Source organism: Bombina bombina, chromosome 1 (assembly GCF_027579735.1).
Source record: "Bombina bombina isolate aBomBom1 chromosome 1, aBomBom1.pri, whole genome shotgun sequence".
NCBI lineage: Eukaryota > Metazoa > Chordata > Amphibia > Anura > Bombinatoridae > Bombina > Bombina bombina.
Window position 1 is genome coordinate 1456625211 of NC_069499.1, and position 25962 is coordinate 1456651172.

General features: G+C 36.0%; 2 protein-coding genes across 2 annotated transcripts in view; one reads left to right on the forward strand and one right to left on the reverse strand.

The window, feature by feature from the left end:
- LOC128653079 (uncharacterized) overlaps nucleotides 1-13876 on the reverse strand; it is a 31228-nt gene extending 17352 nt beyond the window's left edge. The window contains exons 1-4 of the mRNA XM_053706160.1: nucleotides 13535-13876; nucleotides 8062-8290; nucleotides 7792-7875; nucleotides 7627-7715 (exon numbers count right to left, since the gene is read on the reverse strand). Of these exons, the coding sequence (XP_053562135.1) occupies nucleotides 7627-7715; nucleotides 7792-7875; nucleotides 8062-8290; nucleotides 13535-13630 (498 nt within the window). The 5' untranslated portion in view covers nucleotides 13631-13876. The remainder of the gene's footprint in view (nucleotides 1-7626; nucleotides 7716-7791; nucleotides 7876-8061; nucleotides 8291-13534) is intronic.
- Nucleotides 13826-24871, forward strand: BIRC5 (baculoviral IAP repeat containing 5). The gene is made up of 4 exons (XM_053706193.1): nucleotides 13826-14015; nucleotides 21081-21190; nucleotides 23785-23902; nucleotides 24571-24871. The coding sequence occupies exons 1-4, from the start codon at nucleotides 13866-13868 to the stop codon at nucleotides 24661-24663; spliced, it is 471 nt and encodes a 156-aa protein (XP_053562168.1). The 5' UTR covers nucleotides 13826-13865; the 3' UTR covers nucleotides 24664-24871.
- Nucleotides 24872-25962: the final 1091 nt, after the last annotated feature.

Consider the following 25962-nt stretch of genomic DNA (forward strand, 5'->3'; position numbering starts at 1 on the left):
TCGACTAAAACTAGACTAAAACTAAAACAATTCAGATGACTAAAATACGACTAAAACTAAAATGGCATTTTAGTCAAAAGACTATGACTAAAACTAAATCAAAATGGCATTTTAGTCAAAAGACTATGACTAAAACTAAATCAAAATTTGCTGTCAAAATTAACAGTTTCTAAATATGTGTCTATACTGCATGTTTAAACCTTAATACAATTAATAATAATAGGTGTTATGTTTACTCCTGGAGTATATAATGAGTTTGAAAATTATAGAGAAATGCTTAAATAATACATTACACTTTAACTAAACCCCTTAGATTTTAGTAAACTAAAATCTACTGGAGATTTAGTCGACTAATATCAACTGAAGAGTTAGTCGACTAAAACTAGACTAAAACTAAAACAATTCAGATGACTAAAATACGACTAAAACTAAAATGGCATTTTAGTCAAAAGACTAAAACTAAGACTAAATTGAAATTTGCCGTCAAAATTAACACTGGTTGGGAGCAGTATTAAGCCAGATGAAGAGGGACAGGACCACCCCGTAGCCTACATCAGTAGAAAACTGTTGCCCAGAGAGGTAGGCTACGCAGAGGTGAAGAAGGAGTGTCTGGCCCTGAAGAAACTACAACCCTACCTCTATGGAGACCCTTCACTGTCCTCACAGATCACAACCCCCTGGTATGGCCTAATAGAGTTTCCAGAGACAATGGAAGACCGCTGAGGTGGGTGCTGAGTTTTAGCCCTGCAGCCATTTAACTTTGACATTCAGTACCGGCCGGAAAAAAACAATGGGAACGCTGATGGACTTTCCCGGTGGACTGAAGTGGCATAAGCTCCTCAGACAGCCCCAGGCTGACCCGTGTGTGGATCTAGCCGGATCTGCCAAACTGGAAGGGGGAATTGTCACGAATAACGGGTTGCAGGGGTTAGACTCTTAATCCCCTGTTTTTTCTCAGCGGTTTTCGGCTCCTCATAGCAACCGCGATTTCCCAAAGCTTTGGTTTCCCTTGTTTTCCATATGTCAACCTGATTTTGAAAGAGCTGGTCTCTGACCGACCTACCCCTCTCCGGCCGGCCGGGCTCCTGGAACTACAGACCGGCTACCACATCCAGCACCCTCCGGGCACATTCAGAAGCCCCTTGTCCCAGAGATCTGCTATCTTGGGGATTCGAATCCCTTGGGGAGGGCAAGAGATGGGCCAGTTGCCGGAGGTGAGCTTCAGTGAGAACCGGGGGTTTCCAAACCCTATCCAGCAGACCGCCCTTCGGCTGGCCGACCCCATGGAACCGCCGACCACATCTGTTTGGATTCCCGGTCTCCTTTAAACCAGGTCGATCTAGCGGAATTTTGCCCCCGCTCCGCTTTTTTGGGAAATAGTTCTCCATGGGAAGGGCAAGAGACAGGGTGATTGCCGGAAGGGAGCTGCCTTGGGAACAGGGGGTCCCAGACCCCCCTCCAACAGCCCTTTTTCCAGTGGCCTTCCCGGTGTACGTTTGGTCACCCATAACTTTCGAGCCGCGCCATGGATCAAGGCGCTTATTGGAATATAACAGCTCGAGACACCCTGGAAGTGCTGCCGCTCCCCCCAAATGCAGCATCTCTATACCACTGGACACTGAGGGTCCTTGGACATTATGGAGGCGCCAGCCAGTCTGGAAGGGCGGAATGTGAGGGACTGATAAGGCTCTTATCAAGATCAGTTTATGTATAAATGTTGTGTGTTTTGTCAATAAAGTCTACTTCGTGTTTTCACCTGAATGCTAGTCTGTCTAATTATTTGGGTGGGTTCTGCTAGAATCACTTTCTCTGCTACTTAGCAGCAGGTTCTAGATATTGGGAGGATCCATTGGCGAAGCTACCCAGTCGGGGTAGCCGGAATCCGTCACAGAGGTACTAGGCAAGGTTGTCCTATGTCATTTCTCCTCTTTGATCTAATCTTGGAACCATTAGCCATCAGACTTAGAGAGATCTTATTGTGATCCAAAATAGGTAAGGAGAGATTTCAAATCTCGCTTTTTGCAAACGACCTATTGATGTGTATTACCTCACCATAAAATCAAGTTACAGAAATTTTAAATATATTAGAAGACTATGTAAGAGTTTTAGGTTACAAAATAAATTACTGTAAGTCAAAGATCTTATGGCTAAAAAAAACATCCTTAGAACAGACATATCCCTTTATATTAACTAAAATCTTAAAATATCTGGGAATATACTTGACGGCAAATCCATCTAATTGGTATAGTTTAAATATTTCTTCAATTCTTCAAAATAATGCAAATAAATTAGAAAATTGGGTTAATATGCCGCTCTCCCTCTCAGGTAGGGTACCTGCCTTTAAAATGTTCATTCTTCCAATAATTTTGTATCCCCTTTGCGATAAAACCACAGGATCTTACTAAATTCGTAAAAGCTCTGAGATACTTCCTCTGGCGGGGAAAATAATCCAGGATTAGGCTAGATAAACTTTATCTTCCTTTTTCCAAAGGGGGGACTGGCACTACCTAACATTAAAATGTATAACCGTGCCACTTTGTTAAGATTCCCGGTAGACTGGATAGCCCAAACAGATAACTGTTTATGCATGGATGAAACAATCTGCGCCCCTTTTTCTCTTCTCTTTACTCTTCATGCATCAGACAAAGAATTAGGACCTAGGATTTACTCTCATCCCTTGCTAAAGAATATACTCTTGGCTTGTAGAACCACGATGAAATCCATGGGAGATAGCTATACTGTTTGAAGACAGCTTCTCTTATTAGGAAATCCTAGATTTGTACCTGGATTACAGCATAAGGTATTCCAACTCTGGAAAAGTAAAAATATTATTTCTAATAATCAGCTGATTGACCCTTTAATGGCAAATCCGTATAATTTTAAAGATTTTCAAAGGATTCATAATGTTTCTATAAAAGAAAACTTTCACTTTATGCAGGCAAAGCATTACTTACTTCAGATGATTACAATTTTACCAAATATAGGCCAAAAACACCCTATATTAGATTGCCCTAAGTTAAAAAAAAGGCTTACTATCATTTATTTCTAGTATCTTACAAACTTTATTAGAGGAAGAATTACTAAAGAATATAGTAGTAGATCGGATAGGATCGCTAATCACTTTAGTAGTGAATCTAAAATTCAGAAAAGTTTTACAATCATTTTTTCTTTTATGATTCAGATAGAGCGTACAATTTTAAGCAACTTTTTAATCTACTCCTATTATCAAATCGTCTTCATTCTCTTGAAATCTTTATTTGAAAAGCAAAAATGTAAGTTTAGAAGCTGGCCCATTTTTGGTGAACAACCTGGGTTGTTCTTGCTGATTGGTGGAAAAATTCACCCACCAATAAACAAGTTCTGTCCAGTGTACTAAACCAAAAATTGGCTGGCTCCTTAGCTTAGATGTCTTCTTTTTCAAATAAAGATAGCAAGAGAACGAAGAAAAAATGATAATTGGAGTAAATTAGAAAGTTGCTTAAAATTACATGCTCTATCTGAATCACAAAAGAAAAAATTTGGGTTCAGTGTCCCTTTAAGGTTGTTACTAGATCGGGTAAAATTAGAGAATATTATTTTAGGCTTATCCACTTTGATTACATAACTCCCAGGAGAGCACAAAAGTGAAAAATACAAACAGAAAACATATGTAAAAAAATATAGGGAGGAGGATCCTAATATTCTTCATTTGATATATACATGTCCGGGATACGTCAGCTATGGGGAAAAATTGCATATTTTATTTCATCAATCCTGGGGAAAAAGATTCAGATAATAGAAGAAAGTATTTTAGTTTTAAATAAAGCAATAAACTGGGGAACAAGGTATAAATTTGTTCAATGGGTAATTGTTCTAACTAGAATACTTATCTTTAACAAATGGATTAATAAAGAAATTCCCACGATTAGCTCACTCAAAAATCGGTTGATTAAACAAGCTATCCTGGAAGCCCACGACACTAAATACTATAAAATGAATGGGATTAAAGTATGGGGAAAATGTATCACATACATGGGGAATGACCTTTGGTCAAAAATAAATAAAATCCTTACACTAATAAACCCTGAAGAGGTGAGTTAAAGGTGTTCCATAGAGGGGGTGGTTCTTGTTTTTTTCATTTTTCACGTCTTAACCTTTTTTTTTTTTCTTCTTCTCTCTGTGTTTTATTGTGTTAAAGGGACACTGAACCCAAAGTTGTTCTTTCATGATTCAGATAGAGCATGCAATTTTAAGCAACTTCCTAATTTACTCCTATTATCACATTTTCTTCATTCTCTTGGTATCTTTATTTGAAAAGCAAGAATGTAAGTTTAGATGCCGGTGAACAACCTGGGTTGTTCTTGCTGATTGGTGGATTAATTTAACCGACCATTAAACAAGTGCTGTCCACGTTCTGAACCAAAAAATAGCTTAGATGCCTTCTTTTTAAAATAAGAATAGCAAGAGAACGAAGAAAAAAAAAATTAGGAGTAAATTAGAAAGTTGATTAAAATTGCATGCTCTATCTGAATCACGAAAGACAAAATTTGGGTTCAGTGTCCCTTTAAGCTTTGTTGGGGTTTTGGGTTATTGTCTGGGTATTGTTTGGGGGTTTTGTGCTCTGCTTTGTTATTTCTCGTCTGTCAAGTTTGCCTTAGGGATGTTTGTCTGGTATAGTTCAGTACAGGGCAATCCAAGGCTTAAAAAGATAATGACACTGCTAATTAATTGCTGGTAATAGGTGTATTTTTACAAAGCCTCTTAATATGTAAAGCTAGGAAAAGAGTTAAGTGCTTGAAAATTAACTTATTAAATGGCTTCCCAAAACATAGAAAAATGGCATAAATCCCTTTTAAACTGCACACTGATATAAAATTAAAGGGACAGTTCACCCAAAAACTTTCTCCCCTTTAAATTATTCCCAATGACCCTTTTTACCTGCTAGAGTGTATTAAATTGGTTGCAAGTAGCTCCTTTACTCATATTTCAGCATTTGAAATACCTGATTTAGCTTGTGGTTTCCCAACCTATACTGAAAGTTTTGATACTGGCGTATATGCTATTGACAAGCCTAAGTAAACACAGCCAGCAGAAGAGATTACACTCCCAGTGGGGTGCAGGATAGTTAAGTAATAAAATTATAATTTTTCATTGTTCTCTCTATGTATTGAGCTTTGGTGTTCCAGACAAATATAAGATAAGGAAGCAAGTCTGTGTACATGAAAGTGATAACATAATGAGATCTGATATTACCTGAAGCTCAACCCATTGTAATAGGCTGTGGTTTCAAAGCACAAAACCAGTTACTTCAGATACACAAATAAACCCGAAAATGCAATTTCTCAAATATTTTATACTCTGCAGTTGGTATAACAAGTCATTTAAAATACATTTATGGAAAAACAATTTTACAGTGTACTGTCCCTTTAAATTTAAGTCACTGCTGCAAAGCTAGACACTACACAATTTCTTCAGTACTCTCAGTTAAGTAGAAAAACATTATAGTGCAGAAAGCATAAAATGTCAGCATGTTCTCATGTTAAAAGGCTTTTGTTTTTTTCATATATTGCTGTCACTTCACTAAAAACACGCTCACTTGGTACATTTTACAGATAAGGGTTAAAAGTAAAGTAAAAAAAAAAATTTAATTTTTTTATATATATATATATATATATATATATATATATATACACACACTGCTACTTGATGAAAATGAAAGGACATGATGGAATATCAGTGCTAGATTTATGTATTTGCTTTAATTTTTAATATGCTCATATATTTACTGGATTGCAAATACCTTCCCTGGTACTGAGGAGTGGACTATAAGTTTCTTTATTATGTCACTTATGGGCAGTTTTATACATGTGTAACAGCGCCACCTAATGGTCAGAGAACTGTTATCCACTGATAGAGAATTTTGATACTAGTCTCCTATACTGCATAGCTTTAAACTCAAGGTTTGTTGTGGACATTTAATTGATGTGTCTGAACTATGATTCTTTTAAATGTTTTTTTTCTATGCCCATAAAAGGGGAAAATAAAATATTTAAATTTAAAAAAAATTGTCAAATATAGCAGCTTTAGTGAAATGTTTTGCAAATGTGTAAAATTTATCAGAATGCAACAAATAGTGACAGCAATTAGCAAGCATATTGTTTTTATGTATTGCTGACCCCTATGAGCAAATCAAAAGTAATTTAGCTCTGTGTACTTCAGGTAAACTATGTAGCTTTAAGTGCCACTTAAAGATCACATTTTCTATTTCACAAATCATATATGTTTGTTTATGCAAGTCCATCTACAGGCCTGCCATTGCTAGTATGGTAGTTGGTAACTGAGCTCCCAGGAACACCTGGGCTTGGACTCTTTTATCAGTGCTATTTATTATTAGATGCTATTTCCAGCTTATATGTGCTATAGATGATTTGTGTGATGATTTGTGTCACTTAAAAACGACAGTTTCCCTGGAGTACACAGAGCTAATTTTTTTTTATTTGCTCCATATTGGTAATATCGGTAAGTTTCTGGCCTATACAGATATTTCAGAAATTCCAAATATCGGCAGTAAAAATCAGCCGCTCCGATATATCGGTCTATCCCTAGTAAAAATACCAAGGTGTTGACTGTCCTTTTAACAACAATACACAAGAAAGGTTAAGCTAGTGGGAAACCAAAATTATATGCAAGAGCAACAACCATTCTGCTTTTTAGTCATACTTCTTGTAATCTGTCTATAAAAATTCGGGGGGGGGGGGGGGGGTTCAACTCTCCCCAGATAGGTTAGATTGTATCCTGTTGAACTCTGACCCAGCTTCATACTACACATTGATTGCTCAGTTATGTCTGTCTATAACAAACTAGATAAGATTAAAAAAACTTAAAAGGGACAGTCAACACTATAATTGTTATTGTTTAAAAAGATATATAATGTCTTTGTTACCCATCCCCCAGCTTTGCACAACCAATATTGTTATATTAATATACTTTATAACATTTAAACCTCTAAATGTCTGCCTGTTTCTAAGCCATTAAAGACAGCCTCTTATCACATGCATTTTTATTAGTTTTTCACAACAGGGGAGTGCTAGTTCATTTGAGCCATATAGATGACATTGTGATCACGCCCGTGGCTTGTGGCAGACACTGCACTAATTGGCTAAAATGCAAGTCAATAGGTAGTAACTAAAAAAATCATGTGATCAGGGGGTTGTCAGAAGATGCTTAGATACAAGGTAATCACAGAGCTAAAAAGTATATTTATATAACTGTGTTGGTTATGCAAAACTGGGGAATGGGTGATAAAGGGATAATCTATCTTTTAAAACAATAAAACTTCTGGTGTAGACTGTCCCTTTAATAGGATGTTTCAATTGGGGTGTGTCTGGGCAGCAAAATAATGCAAATTTTGCTATCACAATTAAAATTTAAATTATTTTAAATATGTATTCTGTATACAGATACTTTGTAATTATGTGCTTAATTGTGTACAGTATATATCTCACCATTCCAGACTGGTTCCTAAATATATTATAGTTTTCTGTCTATATCCACTGAGTAACCAATATATGGCATCAAAGATATAGATGTGGCGATCAGTATGCATGTTCTATTTGCTTGCACATGTAATATCCAGGCATATCTTACCTGTGCTGAACCTCCCTGCTCATAAATGAACATATGAGACTCATCTCCTACCAGGATCTCAGCTCCTCTGGATCGACAATGACACATCACTGTTAAATAAGAAAGCTATTATGCTGTGCTACTGCTACAAGGTTTGCTCAACAAATAGGAAAGAGAAGCACCCACCTGAAATTAAGTTTCCCATAGTCCCAGTTGTCAAAAAAACAGCATCCTCCATTCCTAGAATTTGAGCGGCTTGAAGCTGTAATGCTGTGGGAGTGGGACAACATTAATTAAAGTGACAACAAACTTTATGACATTGATTTAGTCTACAAATAGTCATCAGAGACATTATTGTTGCTACAATTTTTACTCCAGTATATTTGTTATGTTTCCATTTGTCTTCTATTGGCTCAAATCTCATGTGCTCAAAACCAACTTCTCTGGTCTCCTCACCATTCACTGTGGGGTCCTCCCCATACACATCATCCCCCACTTCTGCCTCGGCCATCGCTTTTCGCATCTCTGCACAGGGCCGTGTCACAGTGTCACTTCGCAGATCCACCACATGACCATGGCCTCCTCTGGAAAGTCCTGCTGATTGGTACATAGACCGAATCCCACAACTCTGTACCATGTTACTTAAAAACCAAGGGAAAGATCTCCTTCCAAGCCTGTACAAACACTATATAGAAGAAAAAAAGAACATGGGGGAGAGAGTGAGTGAGTGAGAGAGATGCTTGTAAACATAGACTTACCATTACTAGCTAAATTAGCATGCATAAAATGTTATGAAGCAGAAAATAATCTCAAGTATAAAATACATAAAAAACTAAATATATAATCTGATACATCACTTAAAATCTTTACTTGGTAGAATTCTATCAATCATCTATATTTATTTCTATTTCTATCTATCCAAGTTTGATGTGTGCAAAGATCTGAAATTCCTTATTTAAACAGGGAATACTTCTATGCAGTGCATTTTGGAATTATATATATATATATATATATATATACATACACACACACAAATCCAGTGTGGATCCAGCACTCACTCTCCTTTCCATCAGCCTCCAGGGTGCACTCCAAACAAATTACATGTAAACAATAAGGCAAGGCACTCTCCGTTTGTCAAATATAAACTTTAAAGTTTACTTAAGTGAACGTTTTCGGGGTCACCCCCGGGTGACCCCGGAAACATTCACTTAAATAAACTTTAAAGTTTATATTTGACAAACGGAGAGTGCCTTGCCTTATTGTTTACATATATATACAGACATCCCAACTCTCCTTGAAGTTTAGGGAGTCTCCCTGATTATAATAGCGGCTCCCTGATGCCAGCAAATGGAGTGCAACCTCCCTGAAATTCCAAGTACCATGATCCAATGTGGCCCAAATCCGGAAAAGTTTTACTTTAAGAAATGCCTTTATCTGCTGGGCTGTTATAGAACCCTCAAAGCATGCATCAGTAACCAAAAAGCCCCCACTTATTTTAATAAAATAAAACACAAATACTACCTTATTTACTGCACGTAATTAAACTTCGTATTCTAAAATATTTAATCATTCAACAAGGGTACGGTCACTGGAAAATAGGTTTATTGTATGTGGTTGTGCAATAAAACTACTTTTTTTTTAATGTGCCTTGAGTGGGAAGCTACTTTAATGATAAGTCTCTATCTTATTTAGGGTTTCAAGGTGTCCAATATATAATTGGGAGGAGGGGGGGTGGCGGCGCAGTAGCAGGTGAAGCCACCTCCCTGAAATTAGTTTTTGCAGGTTGGGATGTCTGTATATATATATATATATATATATATATATATATATATATATAAAAACCAGGATATATGAATAGCGCACACAGACCAAAACGAACCGCTTAGTATAAAACTTCAAAGTTTATTGATCCATTTAAAAACAAAAACCGTAGCACGATATAAACAAATAAAATCACATCTCAGTGTGAACAGAAGCACTTGCAAACATGTTTCGTGCCTGCGCACTTGATCACTGCATGACTAGCTACCTGTGCACACCTGCTATTTAAGGAAACCTATCCTATATTCTTAAAGGTACAGGCATTATTCCTAGGAGTACTAATTATATGCAAACATTTTTACATTAGTCAGTTGAAACCTATCAAATTGTAAATGTAAAAGTTACAGCATCACCATTAAAATTTATACATATTAGACTTCTGACACAATTATTGGTTTATTAAATAGCAATTGAAAATTAGATCTTCATTTTTGTTGTCAGACTTATAAGTAAATAAGACTAACTGATACAGAAAAAAAATATCTATTAGATAAAAAATTAGAAACCAAGTAGAAAAAGTGGAGAAAGATATTAAATATATTATGTGAAAGTATTGAGATCTCTTCTTATATTAAGGCCATAGGGACTACTGGTTTTGAGAGTAAACATCCAGTATATTTCACGCTTCTTTAATTTGTTTTCCCTGTCCCCTCCTCTTTTCCAGAGTGGGACGTGATCAATACCCTGTATTTTCAATTTAGATGCATCAGAGTTGAAATATTCCCTAAAGTGTCTAGCCACTGGGGTATCAGAATCTATGTCCTCTATTGACCTTAAAGGGACATAATACTCATATGCTAAATCACTTGAAACTGATGCAGTATAACTGTAAAAAGCTGACAGGAAAATATCATCTGAGCATCTCTATGTAAAAAAGGAGGATATTTTACCTCACAATTTCCTCAGCTCAGCAGAGTAAGTTTTGTGTAAAAAGTTATACTCAGCTGCTCCCATCTGCAGGTAAAAAAATTTAAAAAAATGAAGAAATGAACAGCAGCCAATCAGCATCAGCAGTGCTGAGGTCATGAACTCTTACTGTGATCTCATGAGATTTAACTTAACTCTCATGAGATTTCATAGTAAGCTTCCTTTACCTGATTGGTGAAATAATATGAGAGTGCACGATGCTAGACCCTTCAGATGTCCCAGGACAAACACACTAAAATGCTGCTTAGAAATCCTTTACAATGGGAGGTGGCTACTGAGGAACTTTTGAGGTAAAATATCTTTCTTTTTTACATAGAGATGTTCAGGTGATATTTTCTAATCAGCTTTTTACAGCTATGCTGCATCACTTTCAAGTGTTTAAACATTTGGGTATTATGGCCCTTTAAGTAAGAATCTATCTTTTAGGGAACGTTTGGTTTTGCCTGTATACTGTTTCAAACAGATTTGACATGTCAATAAATATACTACATGAGTAGTTGAACAGTTAATAAAAAATTGGATATTATGTTCTTTGCCTGTAGTATTAGATTTAAAGGGACAGTATACACTAATTTTCATATAACTGCATGTAATAGACACTACTATAAAGAATAAGATGCACAGATACTGATATAAAAATCCAGTATAAAACTGTTTAATAACTTACTTAGAAGCTCTCAGTTTAGCTCTGTTGAAAAGTTAGCTGGAAAGCCCACTGCAAGTGGGAAATAAGACCCTTCCCCCCCCCCCCTTCTTTTGCATATGAAAAGACCCTTTACACAAACAGGAGCAAGCTGGAGAAGGTAGCTGACGGTATTCACATAAAACTTTGGGGCTTGGTTAGGAATCTGAAAATCAGAGCAATGTTATTTAAAAATAAGCAAAACTATACATTTAAAAAAAAACAAAAAAAAACTTTATGGGCTATATAAATAGATCATCTACAAAACATTTATGCAAAGAAAAAATGAGTGTATAATGGCCCTTTAAATTTTGACCCTTCCGATACATGAAAACATGTCTTACAGATGGGGCGTCTGCACTTGAAGAAACCTAGGCTCTTTTTTAGCCAAGTGCTTGTAGATTTAGACAAGAAATCTGAGGGGGATAGAGAGTTAGCTAAATTTTTGCATCTCCTTATTGTTATATCACAACTCTGATGCATCTAAATTGAAAATACAGGGTATTGATCACGTCCCACTCTGGAAAAGAGGAGGGGACAGGGAAAACAAATTAAACAAGCGTGAAATATACTGGATGTTTACTCTCAAAACCAGTAGTCCCTTATAGTCAGTCTAATTTTAGTCTAAGATCTAATTTTGAATTGCTATTTAATTAACCAATAAGTGTGTCATATAAGTCTAATATGTATAAATTTTAATGGTAATGCTGTAACTTTTACATTTACAATTTGATAGGTTTCAACTGACTAATGTAAAAATGTTTGCATATAATTAGTACTCCTAGGAATAATGTCTGTACCTTTAAGAATATAGGATAGGTTTCCTTAAATAGCAGGTGTGCACAGGTAGCTAGTCATGCAGTGATCAAGTGCGCAGGCACGAAACATGTTTGCAAATGCTTCTGTTCACACTGAGATGTGATTTTATTTGTTTATATCGTGCTCCGGTTTTTGTTTTTAAATGGATCAATAAACTTTGAAGTTTTATACTCAGCGGTTCGTTTTGGTCTGTGTGCGCTATTCATATATCCCGCTTTATATTTATTGCTTATGTGGTTGGCAGACACTTCTTTGAATAGCAGCAACAGTACCTTTACCTACCTACGCTTTCCTCACTCACTCTCCATTGTGCCGGGTTACTGAGGTCAGAGGTCGCAACGGACAACGTCGGGTAACTTAGGTGAGAAGCTGGCTGTGGCACTTTGCACAGTATATATATATATATATATATATATATATGTGTGTGTAAATGCAGGTGTCACAAGGGTAGTTCTAGACCTTAAACATTGGGGGTGTTAACTAACCAGCATTTCAAGGTAGAAGGTTAGTGGTCAACTTCTATATAACTTATTTATGCTTAAAGGGACAGTCAACACCAGAATTTTTGTTGTTTAAAAAGAAAGATAATCCCTTTATTACTTATTCCCCAGTTTTGCATAACCAACACTGTTATAGAAATTCACTTTTTACCTCTGTGAATACCTTGTATCTAAGCCTATGCAAACTGCCCCCTTGTTTCAGTTGTTTTGACAGACTTGCATTTTAGTCAATCAGTGCTCACTCCAGGGTAACTTCACGTGCATGAGCTCAATGTTATCTATATGAAACACATGAACTAATGCCATCTAGTGGTCAAAATGCATTCAGATTAGAGGTGGCCTTCAAGGTCTAAGAAATTAGCATATGAACCTCCTAGGTTTAGCTTTCAACTAAGAATACCAAGAGAACAAAGCAAAATTTGTGATAAAAGTAAATTAGAAAGTTTAAAATTGCATTCCCTATTTAAATCATGAAAGTTTTTTTTTTGGACTTGACTTTCCCTTTTAACGAGTAATCCTAGGTGAACTCAGGAGTATGAACATGTCCTTAGCCATATGGCAACAGTGTTTGCAATAATGTTTATAGCAATGTTATACATAGTTGCAAATTCTACTGCCATAGATTATCTGTAGCATTCTAAGGGCAATAGTATATGTAACTATATGTATAACATTGCTATAAACATTATTGAAAACACTGCTGCCACATGGCTAAAGTAAAGACACATGCACGCTCCTGAGCTCACCTAGGATTACTCTTAAACAGATATAAAAGAACTAAGCAAAATTGATCATATAAGAAAGTTTTTAAAATGTCATGGTCTATCCCATCCATTTAAGTGTTTGACTTTACTATCGCTTTAAGGCTTTGGTTCAAAATCTGTTTTGCTAAATAACATCTTATATCTTGTAAAAGCCTGTATCACCCCGTGTCAGAATCACTGAAACGTCATTCACAAGAAGGTTAATGACATATTTGAAACAAACACAGTTATAGTGATTAGCAACTTTTGTGACTATTAGGGTTGTCAGCTGTGTTAATCACTAACCCCCAATTTTGCCACTATGGAAAAATACGGGTATCTGATAATCATATACTGTAGATCAACATATTCAAATGGAATAAAAATACTCAACAGCAAAAGATAAACGTAAATTAAACCAATGAGATATAACACACCGGAATCCCACTACGGCGGGTGCCCTGGGACATCAGCCCACAGAACATTGTCACCATTAAAATTTCGCCTGAAGACAAACGTGGAATTTGGAACATACACTATTGTATTGTGGGTAAGGGTATTTCTATCCCTCCCTTGTTCAACAAGTACAAAACAGGTTATACAAAAGGACTACATCTCCCAGAATGCAACTGGAACGTAATAAACGGGGGGAAAAACTATTGGTAAAGAAATCTTTGGTAGCGAAAAATGTCGCGAGATGTACTTCCTTTAATTCCCGTGTTGCCTTGCGTCGTGACGTCAGAATAAACACATTTTGAATCCAGCGCCATGAATAAAGACAGTCCGTTTGCTATTCCACCGCCCCGTAAAGGGGACCCAGAGATACCGGATGAGTGGCGGTTGTATCTGCTTGATACCCGTATTCGGACTTTTAGCAACTGGCCGTTCACCGACGGATGCACGTGCACACCGGAGCGGGTGAGAGTGAGAAAGAGATCTGGAAGCGGAGTAGATGGTGCACTAGGCTGGGGTGATGTAACTTGCAGTTAGATATCCTGTTGTGAATTTTTTGGGCGTTGTTTGATACTCTAGGTGTGATTTTGTATTCAATTATGGCAGTAATTTAGAGATGCTTTAAAGACTGGAGTCACGCTGACACTTGACATTCAATCCAAGCTATCAGACACTGTTTTGGAGCAATCAGATAGTTCTAAAACAGGAGTCAAGCTAAATCAGAAACTTATTTGCACTTTTTAAGGCTATTAAAGGCTGTACCATACATATATGCTAATAAGAAATGTCTTAATGAATACAACAAGCATTTTTTTGTTATAAATGTCACTCAAATGTTAAAAAGTAATTTCCCAGTACTTCTATAAGCGTTAAAAACAAAATCTCAAATTGTGCCACTACATTTTCTCTGCAGCTATCTCACACAATGATCCCTCTACAATAGCACAGTGATTGGGGACTTTTTACTATGGAATTTTAAAGATATTGGACCCCAAATGTCCACTGGAGTCAAGCTATCAGACAGTTTAAAAATCCAAGTCAAGCTATCAGACAGGTTTAAAACAGTAGTCAAGCTATCAGACACTTATTTGTTAGTACTTTCTTAAGACTATTAAAGGCTGTACCATACATATATGCTAATAAGAAATGTTTTAATGAATACCACAAGCATTTTTGTTATAAATGTCACTCAAATGTAAAAAAAAGTCATATTCCAGCATTTCTCTAAGCGTTAAAAACAAAATTCCCCATTGTGCCACTAAAATTTCACCACAGCTAGCTCACCCAATGACCCCTCTACGATATCACAAAGTTTGGAGACTTTTTAGTGTGGAATTTTATAAATATAGGGCCCCAAACGTCCCTAAAATTGCAAAAATTATCACTTTCAAGCAATTTCACTTAGGAATAAAAAAGAAATCTCCCATTGTTCCACTAAAATTTCACCACAGCTAGCTCACCCAATGACCCCTCAACGATATCACTAAGTTTGGAGACTTTTTACTGTGGAATTTTAAAAATATAGGGCCCCAAATGTCCCTTGAATTTCATAAATCGGCCCTTTTCAGCAAATTCACTTAGGAATAAAAAAGAAATCTCCCATTGTTCCACTAAAATTTCACCACAGCTAGCTCACACAATGACCCCTCTACGGTATCACTAAGTTTGGACCATTTTTACTGTGGAATTTTAAAAATATTGGGCCTCAAATTGAAAAAATAGGCACTTTCCAAAAATTTCACTTTGGGATAAAAAAGAAATCTCCCATTGTTCCAATAAAATTTCACCACAGCTAGCTCACCCAATGACCCCTCAATGATATCACAAAGTCTGGAGACTTTTTACTGTGGAATTTTAAAAATATAGGGCCCCAAATGTCCCTTGAATTCCATAAATCAGCCCTTTTCAGCAAATTAACTTAGGAATAAAAAAGAAATCTCCAATTGTTCCACTAGAGGGGTCATTGTGTGAGCTAGCTGTGGTGAAATTTTAGTGGAACAATGGGAGATTTCTTTTTTTATTCCTAAGTGAATTTGCTGAAAAGGGCCTATTTATGAAATTCAAGGGACATTTGGGGCCCTATATTTTTAAAATTCCACAGTAAAAAGTCTCCGAACCTTGTGATATCGTAGAGGGGTCATTGTGTGAGCTAGCTGTGGTGAAATTTTAGTGGAAAAATGGGAGATTTCTTTTTTATTCCTAAGTGAATTTGCTGAAAAGGGCCGATTTATGAAATTCAAGGGACATTTAGGGACCTACGGTATATTTTTAAAATTCCACATTAAAAAGTCTCCAAACTTTGTGATATCGTAGAGGGGTCATTGGGTGAGCTAGCTGTGGTGAAATTTTAGTGGAACAATGGGAGATTTCTTTTTTATTCCTAAGTGAATTTGCTGAAAAGGGCCGATTTATTAAATTCAAGGGACATTTGGGGCCCTATATTTTTAAATTTCCACAGTAAAAAGTCTCCAAACTTTGTGATATCGTAGAGGGGTCATTGTGTGAGCTAGCTGTCGTGAAATTTTAGTGGAACAATGGGAGATTTTGCTTTTATCCCTAAGTGAAATTGCTTGAAAGTGATGATTTTTGCAATTTTAGGGACGTTTGGGGCCCTATATTTATAAAATTCCACACTAAAAAGTTTCCATACTTTGTGATATCTTAGTGGGGTCATTGTTTGAACTAGCTGTGGTGAAAATGTAGTGGCACAATGGGGAATTTAGTTTTTAACGCTTAGAGAAATTCTGGAATATGACTTTTTTTTTTTTTTTTTTTTTTTTTTACATTTGAGTGACATTTATAACAAAAATGCTTGTGGTATTCATTAAAACATTTCTTATTAGCATATATGTATGGTACAGCCTTTAATAGTCTTAAGAAAGTACTAACAAATAAGTGTCTGATAGCTTGACTACTGTTTTAAACCTGTCTGATAGCTCAAAAACAGTGTCTGATAGCTTGACTTGGATTTTTAAACTGTCTGAAAGCTTGACTCCAGTAAATGTCCCTCATATTTAAAAAATAGGCCCTTTCCAGCAATTTCACTTAGAGATAAAGGCAAAAGCTCCCATTGTGCCAATATATTTTCACCGCAGCTATCACACACAATGACCCCTCTACGATATCACAAAGTATGAGGACTTTTTACTATAATTTTAAAATATTGGGCCCCAAATGTCCCTCAAGTTGCAAAAATAGGCACTTTCCAACAGTTTCACATATGGATAGACAAAGTCTCGCATTGTGCCAATAATCTTTCACAGCAGCTATCTCACACAATGACCCCTCTATGATATCACAAGGTATTAGGACAGTTTACTTTGGAATTAAAAACATATTGGGTTCCATATGTGCATCAAATTGCAAGCATTGGCACTTGACAACAATTTCACTTAGGGATAAAAACAAAATCTCCCATTGTGCCAATACATTTTCACCGCTGTTATCTCACACAATGATCCCTGATATCAAAGTATGGGGACTTTTTATTGTGGAATTTTAAAAATATTGGGCCCCAAATATAGTTTCAATTGCAATAATCCAGATGGAGGGAGTGCCAAAGAGGCTAAAGTGGTTACAAATATGGAAATTGAAACTTAAATCTATAACAATTTATTATCTAAAATATTTTGACATCTAAAATAAATGATAGGGTACCCTATCAGTTAAAACATAATACATTTATATCAATGGTGAAAATGTCCACTGTGCACTATGTGTTTCTTTTTAGTTTTCTTTTCACTAAGGAATCCATAACACGGACACGATTACCTATTATCTTTTTTTCATTAATTTTATCTTTATCATTTTTTCCTGTTGGGACACACATTAGGAATTTCACCTAGAAAGTTGACATCACGTCGAGGGACAATTTTTTGTGCACATTGGCTTATGTTGCCAACTCTGGGAATATATATATATATATATATATATATATATATATATATATATATATATATATATATATATATATATATATATATATATATATATATATATATATATATATATATATATATATATATATATATATATATATATTTTGACTTCCATTTTCACTATAGTTATAAATGGTCTCATCGGTGTACACATAGGTGTAGGTGCTGCAATTGCTAAACTATACATCATTTAAATTGCAAACATAAGCACTTTTCAATCATTTGTTTTTCCAGCATTTTTTTTTCCCCACTAAAGTCAATCTCCCATTGTACCAATAAATTTTCACCGCAGCTATCATTCACAATGACCCCTCTACAATATCACAAAGTATGTGGACTTTTACTCCGGAATTTTAAAAATATTGGACTCCAAATCTCCATCAAATTGCAAAAATAGACACTTTCCAGGAATTTCACTTGGGGATAAAAACAATCTCCCTTTGTTCCAATAAATTTGCATGGCAGCTATCTCACTCAACGACCCCTCTACGATATCCTAAAGTACGGGGACTTTGGGGCAAGATTATTGGCACAATGGAGAATTTGTTTTTATCCTTAAGTGAAATTGTTGGAAACTGCCTATTTTTGCAAACAGAGTGATACTTAGGGCACAATATTTTTAAAATTCCACAGTAAAAAGTCTCCATACTTTGTGATATTGTAGAGGGGTCATTGTGTGAGATAGCTGCGGTGAAAATCTATTGGCACAATGGGAGATTTTTGTTTTTATCCATGTTGTAATTTAGGTTACGTTCTCTGCTGTGGCCAATTGTGGAACGTTTTAAATAGGTCACTAGTGTGCAGCCAATGGCTGTGTGGAATGTAAGTGTTCTGCACATTTCTAAAAAGGAACTGAAATGCTCACAATTTCAGAATTGAATTACAGGATAAGTGGACAAAATAAATAACAAAATTATATTGCATAATTATATATATTTTCTATTTATAATTTCATAATACAATCTGAATGTGTTTAATGTCCCTTTAACAATTCACCAGACAGTGACTGTCGGGGCTGCAATGCTGGCTGGCAAAGGAATTAGGTTAGGAAGGTGTTACTTCCTTGTTTGCATGGCCAATCAGAGAAACATATGTGTTGTCAAATAAGAACTAGAAAGCCTATGGTGGCAGCACATTTCTTTTTGTGCTTTGTAAGGGACGCTAATAATTTTGAAGTTGTAAAGTGTGGAATATAAAAGTGCTAAAAGAAAATGTTCTAATTTGTTGGAACATTTCATTTATCACTAGTGACAATTGGATCGGTGTCGGTTTCCACTTGGGACCAGCCGTTCTCTGCAGACAGTGTGGTACTTTAACTGTTCTTTTAGTACCTTTTGCGGAGGTTGAACACAGCATTGATAGTGATAAAATTACATGACTTAAAGGGACACTTAAAGTGAAGGTAAAGTTTCAATGGTTACTAAACACAATTAAATGTAAAATTTAAAATCATTGGGACTTTCATTCATGAACTTTGTTATATTTTTTTGCAAACGAAGTTTTACATGAGTTAAAACACTAATATTAAAATATATAATAACAACCCGTTTTTCGGAACTTCTAATACTTCCTGATCACGTTTTACAATTCTCCAATTGAAATCCTGGCCGATAGGCGGCCGTGACACTACGTCATCTAACTATCAGCCAATCTGCGCATGCGTCTCATCTAATGCTCGTGGCCGAGTCATAAACGTCTTCTGATTTCAATCAGTAATTGCAAAATCGCATGCGCTTTGGAGACCAGCTGTATTGGGAACGCGCATATCTAATACGTATAGAGCGGGTGGGACCGGTCTATACGTAAACACTGAAAAAGTAAGGAAGTAGAAGATGGGAGGAGCACAGACGAAAACGAAAGCATTATAATGTATTTAAAATAAAGGTGAATTAATATTTTTATTAAAAAAAAAAAATATAGCGATTATGTTTATATGGATGAAGAGAATGAATTACTGTTTTGAAATGGTCCGAAATTTACTTTCACTTTAAGTCAAAATTAAACTTTCATTATTCAGATAGAGCAGTGATTTTCAACCTTTTATTTGCCGTGGCACACTTTTTTACATTAAAAAATCCTGCGGCACACCACCATCCCAAAATTTTAAGTGTTGCATGGTGCTGCGTGTAGAGCCAGCACTAGGCACATGTTGTGGTGGGTGGGGGTTCCTTCCAAGTGTGGCTCTTTATTGGGACAGTCTAGTCAAATTTTTAAACTTTCATGATTTAGATAGGGCGTGTATTAAAAATTTAACACGTTTGCTTTGTTTTCTTGGTATTCTTTGTTAAAAGCAAAACCTAGGTAGGCTCATAGTCTAATTTCTAAGCCTTTGAAGTCATCCTCTTTTATATTAGTGCATTTTGACAGTTTTTCACAGATAGACAGCAATAGTTCACGTGGTCTATAGATAACATTGTGCTCACCCCATGGAGTTATTTGAGTCAGCGCTGATTGGCTAAAATGCAAGTCTGTCAAAAGAACTGAAATAAGGGGGCAGATTGCAGAGACTTAGATACAAGGTAATCAGAGGTAAAAAGTATATTATAACTGTTGGTTGTGCAAAACTGGGGAATGGGTAATAAAGGGATTATCTATCTTTTTAAACAATACAAATTATGGAGTAGACTATCCCTTTTTTAAAGTCGGCTCCAGAGCAGCAACGCGGTACTGGAAGATAGCTGTACATGGTAAGCCAACGACGAGAGATAAATGTGTTTAGCCAGCAATAAACAGTAGATTTGAAAGTTGAAGTAAATGTAACATATATGCACAAAAAATTTAGTTGCTGCACACTATATTAAAGTTTTATTCCAAAGAGATATATTAGATCTATGCGTAAGTGCCGGCAACAGGTGCGAAACGTGTAAGAAGTGGGCTAATTGTTTTTAATGTAGTGTGCATCAACAAAAAAATTGTGCATTGTTTGCAGCTTTGTTCCGCTGCTTATTTCCATTTAATTGTTTGTGTGTGTGTGTGGTATTGTGCTGGTCTATTAAAGGGACACTAAGCCTAAAACTTTGCTACCAAGATTTAAAAATCTTATAGCACATGCTAGTTGTTTATAACTTGGATTACCTGATCAAACTTGCAAGCTTTATAGGCTATTGAGTCCTCTTAAAGGTATACTAAACCCAAATATTTTTTCTTTCAGGATTCAGATAGAGCATGCAACTTTGTCATTTGCTCCTATTAACAAATTTTATTTGTTGTCTTTATTGGAAATAGCAATAATGTAAGTTTTGGAGCCGACCCATTTTTGCTTAAGCACCTGGTTAGTGCTTGCTGATTGGTTTGCTACATTTAGCCACCAATCAGTAAGAGCTACCCAGGTTCTGAACCAAAAATGAGAGCATGTGAACGAGGAAAAATTGATAATAGGAGTGAATTAGAAAGTTGCTTTAAATTGCATGCTTTACCTGAATCATGAGACAAAATTTTGGGTTTAGTATCTTTTTTTTAAAATGTTAAGAGATTGTCCCTTTAAATTAGGGTGTTGTGGTAGCTCAAATAAGGTAGGGATACCCTAGTTTGGAAAAAATTGGGTGTTTGATGTGGCATGCATTCTTGACATGATCTACCCTTCTGCTTACAGATGGCTGCTGCAGGCTTCATTCACTGCCCCACAACAAACAGCCCAGATGTTGCTCAGTGTTTCTTTTGTCTGAAAGAACTGGAAGGTTGGGAGCCTGAGGATGATCCTATGTAAGTGTTCATTTGGGAACGGGCGCACATGCTTTTCACCAATAAATGTACATACTTGGCTTAATGACAGAGAAAGTACTGGTTTGATTTTTGGATGTGATGACAATTGTATAAACAGGCATCTCATGTTTGATATACAAGGTGTAGTTTACAGTTGTGGTGAGTCTGTAAGGATGTCAATTTCAGAAATATAAAGGCTCTAATATGCTGCAACCTGTCATTATTGTGTTATTGCTCAAACACAACTGTGCTTATCTTCTGCAAAGGCTCAAATACACAGTTCTGTTTCAGCAGTAGTGCAATAATATGCTGTATCATAGAGCATTGTATTGTCTTTATGTCCCTTTAAGGGCATCATAGTGATAATCACATGCTTTTAAAGTGAAAGTAAATTTAAAGCATCCACATTAATACCAAGCGTTAAGGTTTATGAGCTAACTGCAGTCGATAACTTTCTTTTTTCTTTTTTTAAATGATTAGTCTTCTTTAAGTTATTTATAACCGGAATCGTATACCCGTTTCTGTTTTCCCTCCGCCCACCCTATCATTTCCGCATTTCTCTACATTACACGTGAGCCCGATCCCACCCGCTCTTACGTGTACATTCATGCTCATTCTCGTGCGTCTACGTATATCACGCATGCGCATAAAACCTCGCAGCTGGGATACATATTGTAAGATCCTATACTTTGCACTGCTGGGACATCAATTGATTAAAAACGCTAATGCGCATGCATTTCACACGGACGAGCATACAATGCAGGCACAAAATTCAGGAGACAAGCATGCATATTTAAACTGGTGGGCGTAAATGTTTGTTGGGACGCCAGTGGGGGACCAATAGAAACGGACTACAGGTTATTCGTCATACGAAAACAATAAAAAAAAAATAGGCAGTTAAGACGATAGGAGCGATCATTGTAAAAGGTATTTGCAAATGTTATATAAATTGAATTGAACAAAATGATGAGTTAAACTCACTTAATTTATTTGCGAAAGCTGCATTGCTGCGCGTCGGTTAACTTTTCCTTTAAAGGGATATAAAACAAGTTGGGATAGAGACAAAATATATTATGTACTTTACCTACAAATTTATACTGCAGTGCCTTGCCATTAACTTTCTTTTTAGTTTCTGAATTGTAAAGCTCTATGCCAGCTATTTTTAAACATTTTTTTTTTTTTAATGCAAACTTTTTAATTAATTAGCCCTTTTAGAATATGTACAGATCTCAACCTGTTTTATGTCACTTTAATGAATCAGAGCATGCCATTTGTCATAACCTTGCAAATCAATGCAAAGCGGTTAAATGCATAGGTAAATAACTGCTGATCAGCAGCACTAATTGTACAGCTGGGTTTTGTGACTAGTACTGGTGATTGGCTCAGCAGCAGTTTCCGTGCGGAACCAGCAGGTCTGTGGCTCACAAGCTGTGCTTTAGTGTAGCAAAACTCCTTTTTCAATATACTTATATTATTGAGGTTTACAGATAAATATGGTGGTATATTTTGAAATATGCACATTATGTAATCTGCTCACATATAAACTTGTACCATAAATATATCTTATTTCATGAAGCCTGTATCATGGCCTAACTTATATAAGCGTCCACTCTTGGACCCCCACCAGTTTGGTAAAGAAAGGCCCTCCGTGAGATTCTGTGACTTATATACTGCCAGTAAATACATAAAAAGGCAGTCAAACCAAAATGTGACTTGTTAAAGGACCACTACTTGCATAATTTGATAATGGAAGTAAATTAGGAAGTCTCTTAAAACGTAGTGCTCCATCTGAATCATGAGTTTATTTTTTTTTAATTTTGACTTTAGTATCCCTTTAAGTGATACAATACCTGAAGAACAGGTTTCTTGTTTGGTTTTTTTAGAAACCTTTTGTTAATCTGTTTCAAAGGTTCATGTTACCAATTAAAAAAAAAAAAAAAAAAGTTTAAGTACTTCCTCTACACAAATAGTGAAGACCAGCCTTGTATTTGTTTTTGGTTTTTTACTTAAATAAAGAATGAGCCTTTCATGCCCACGCTCTCTAGAATATTACAATGCTACCAAATTCAGTTGCTGGGCGGTCAGTTATTCACCTTCTTCTGCTTATCTAAGCTTAGGGGCCGAGGTAGCAGATCATGTAATCAGGACTAGAGATGTGCATTTGGATCGTTCGTGAGGATCTGAATGCAAAAGCAGTTGGCCAGTTCTGCCGTTCGGATCTTTTTGTAGCCAGATTCTAGTGAAATATCACCACATTAAGATCTTGGAAAATCCAGATCTTAGTGAGGTGATCTTTTACAAGAATCAATCCGGCTACGCTAAGATTACATGAGGCCGCCTACTTCCTTTTGTGAGGCTCCGAATACACATCACTAATCAGGACCACCTCTGAGGACTGGTACTGACTCTTCCATGTTTTTGACCTCCATGGCTTAATATGTTTCTTTTGACTGTTGAATGATCTATATAGAGTAATTCAGATTTCTTATGCACCCTGACTCCTAAATGTTTTTTTTTTTTTTTTGTTTTGTGTTTTTTTTAGCTAAGATTTTATATGTTGCATGAACATCATGTATGTGCCCTATCTCTAACAGGGAGGAACACAAGAAACACTCCTCAGCATGTTGTTTTCTCAGCCTTAAGAAGAAAGTAGAAGATCTGACATTGAGTGAATTTCTTAAACTGGACAAGGAGAGAGCCAAATGTAAGATGGTAAGTTACAATGGGGACAGGACATCGTCTGCATGTTGGGATCACTTTAGTGTTAATTACAAAATAAGTTAACCACTTCACACCATTAGGACTTTCCATTCCGTCTGAACAGCACTGAGCTTTAACGCCATTAGTGCGGGATTGAACATCCTACCTTACATGGCGTCCTGCAGCCTCTTCCTTTTAAGGAATGTACAATCGGAATGGGGGCATAACTAGCTTCATAGACAGTCACCTATGATCCAATCCAGGCCTTGACATCACTTGATTGCTTAGACGTTTGTGTGGCATCATTTTTCCAGCAAGTGCTTACATTGGCACTTTTGTTCCGACGTTAAACACTTGCTACCTACATAAAGGGGGGGCAGTTAACATGGGGGTTAAACATAAAGCTTTGCCATGTATCTAGTGATAAAATGACATGCTCTAACAAATTAGAACATTTTGTTTTACTACTATAATAGCCATTTAACTTGCCTGTACTGCATGATGTCAATGCTTTCTAGCATTTTTATATAAAGTAAACTGCTGCATGAAATTAGAAGTGACTGTTGAAGAAATATAAACCCCTCTATAAATCTGGGGTTGTGTGACCAACAGGTTTGCTTCATATGCAGTTGTGAATCTTCTCCTTGGAATTGTGTAATAAAAATTTCTTTATTTTCTAGCAAAAGAAAATGAACCAGCAGATTGAAGTATTCCAGGCAGCAGCAAAGGCCGTACGGGATAACTTGGAGAAGCTGTATGCAGACGTTGACTGAGTGTTTATTTGGGCTGTTTATTTTTGTATATATGTGTTTGTTTAGGTTGAATATATTTTAATGTGGTCGTTGCGGGTGTTGTTGGTACCTGCTTGTACAAAGGTTGTGCAATTTCTTTTTCTTTCCCTTTTTTTTTTTTTTTTTTTTTGTATTTAAGATTTCTACTTTATTCTTTTAAGTAAAATAAATGGCTTGTTCTTGTTTTAAAGGTTATATTTCATAATATATCTGTTTTTAAAGTATTTTATTTCACAAATGATAAATATATCGGTTACATGCAGGGTGGAATTGATTTGTTGCAAAATTTTTTTTATTGAGGTTTTTGTCAAAATAAACATTTAGCAATTGCCAATACACAATATAAAAAAAAAAGATTATTACAGAGTAAGCTGCAAACATATTTCCAGTAAATAAACCAAATGATTGAATGACAATTACTTTCTCATACTATACAGTAAGTACCATGGTAGTTGAAGACCTACTATATGATCGAAGCGGCCACTTTTGGGCCATATGGGATTATCGTAAATAGAATATAGTGTAGGTGAACATAAATTGGAGACGGTCACTCATGGACCCTTATTGAAAAAACTTTTTTTTTTTTTATTTTGTAGTGTAATGTCAAGCTCCCTTACTGATAAGCGGATTTTATGATAACTTTATGGAGGTGTTCCAATGTTTTAACTGAAAGTTGTGTTAAAGTTGCATGGGTAGGTGACATGTAGTAATGATCAGTCCTGCTGATCTAGACAGGGCATATAAACGCATTCCTATTGTGCTGTGAAGGAGTAGATACTCAGGGAGCAATTAAAAGCAGTAGTTCACGTGCCTTTATATACAAGACAAACCGCCTTGGTAGTTCCCCTAAAGTAGGGGATACATTATTGTAGGGGGGGAGGTGGTGCTTTTCATATTTTCAAAGTTATCTTACCGTTTAGGAGCTTTAAAACATAATAGAATGCACTTAAAACTACCTTTGTCACATAAAACATCAACAGGAAGGATGTAAACATGCAATAATAAGCTATGTAAATAAAATATAAAGAAATATGATACGTTATATATGCGAATAGTGAAATAGCCATGTTTAAAGCTATACAACAGGGCATATTAAAAAAATGTGATGGGAAAGAATGAAAGTCTTTAACTTTTTAACCCAAAAAGAACACACGTTAATCATATAAGCAAGACCCACAATATCGCAGGTAAAGCCCTGTAGTAGCTTGCATGGAACATATGATACAAATATGAATACAAAAGAATACTAAGAGAATCCCCTGTATCACAGAAAAATTGAGT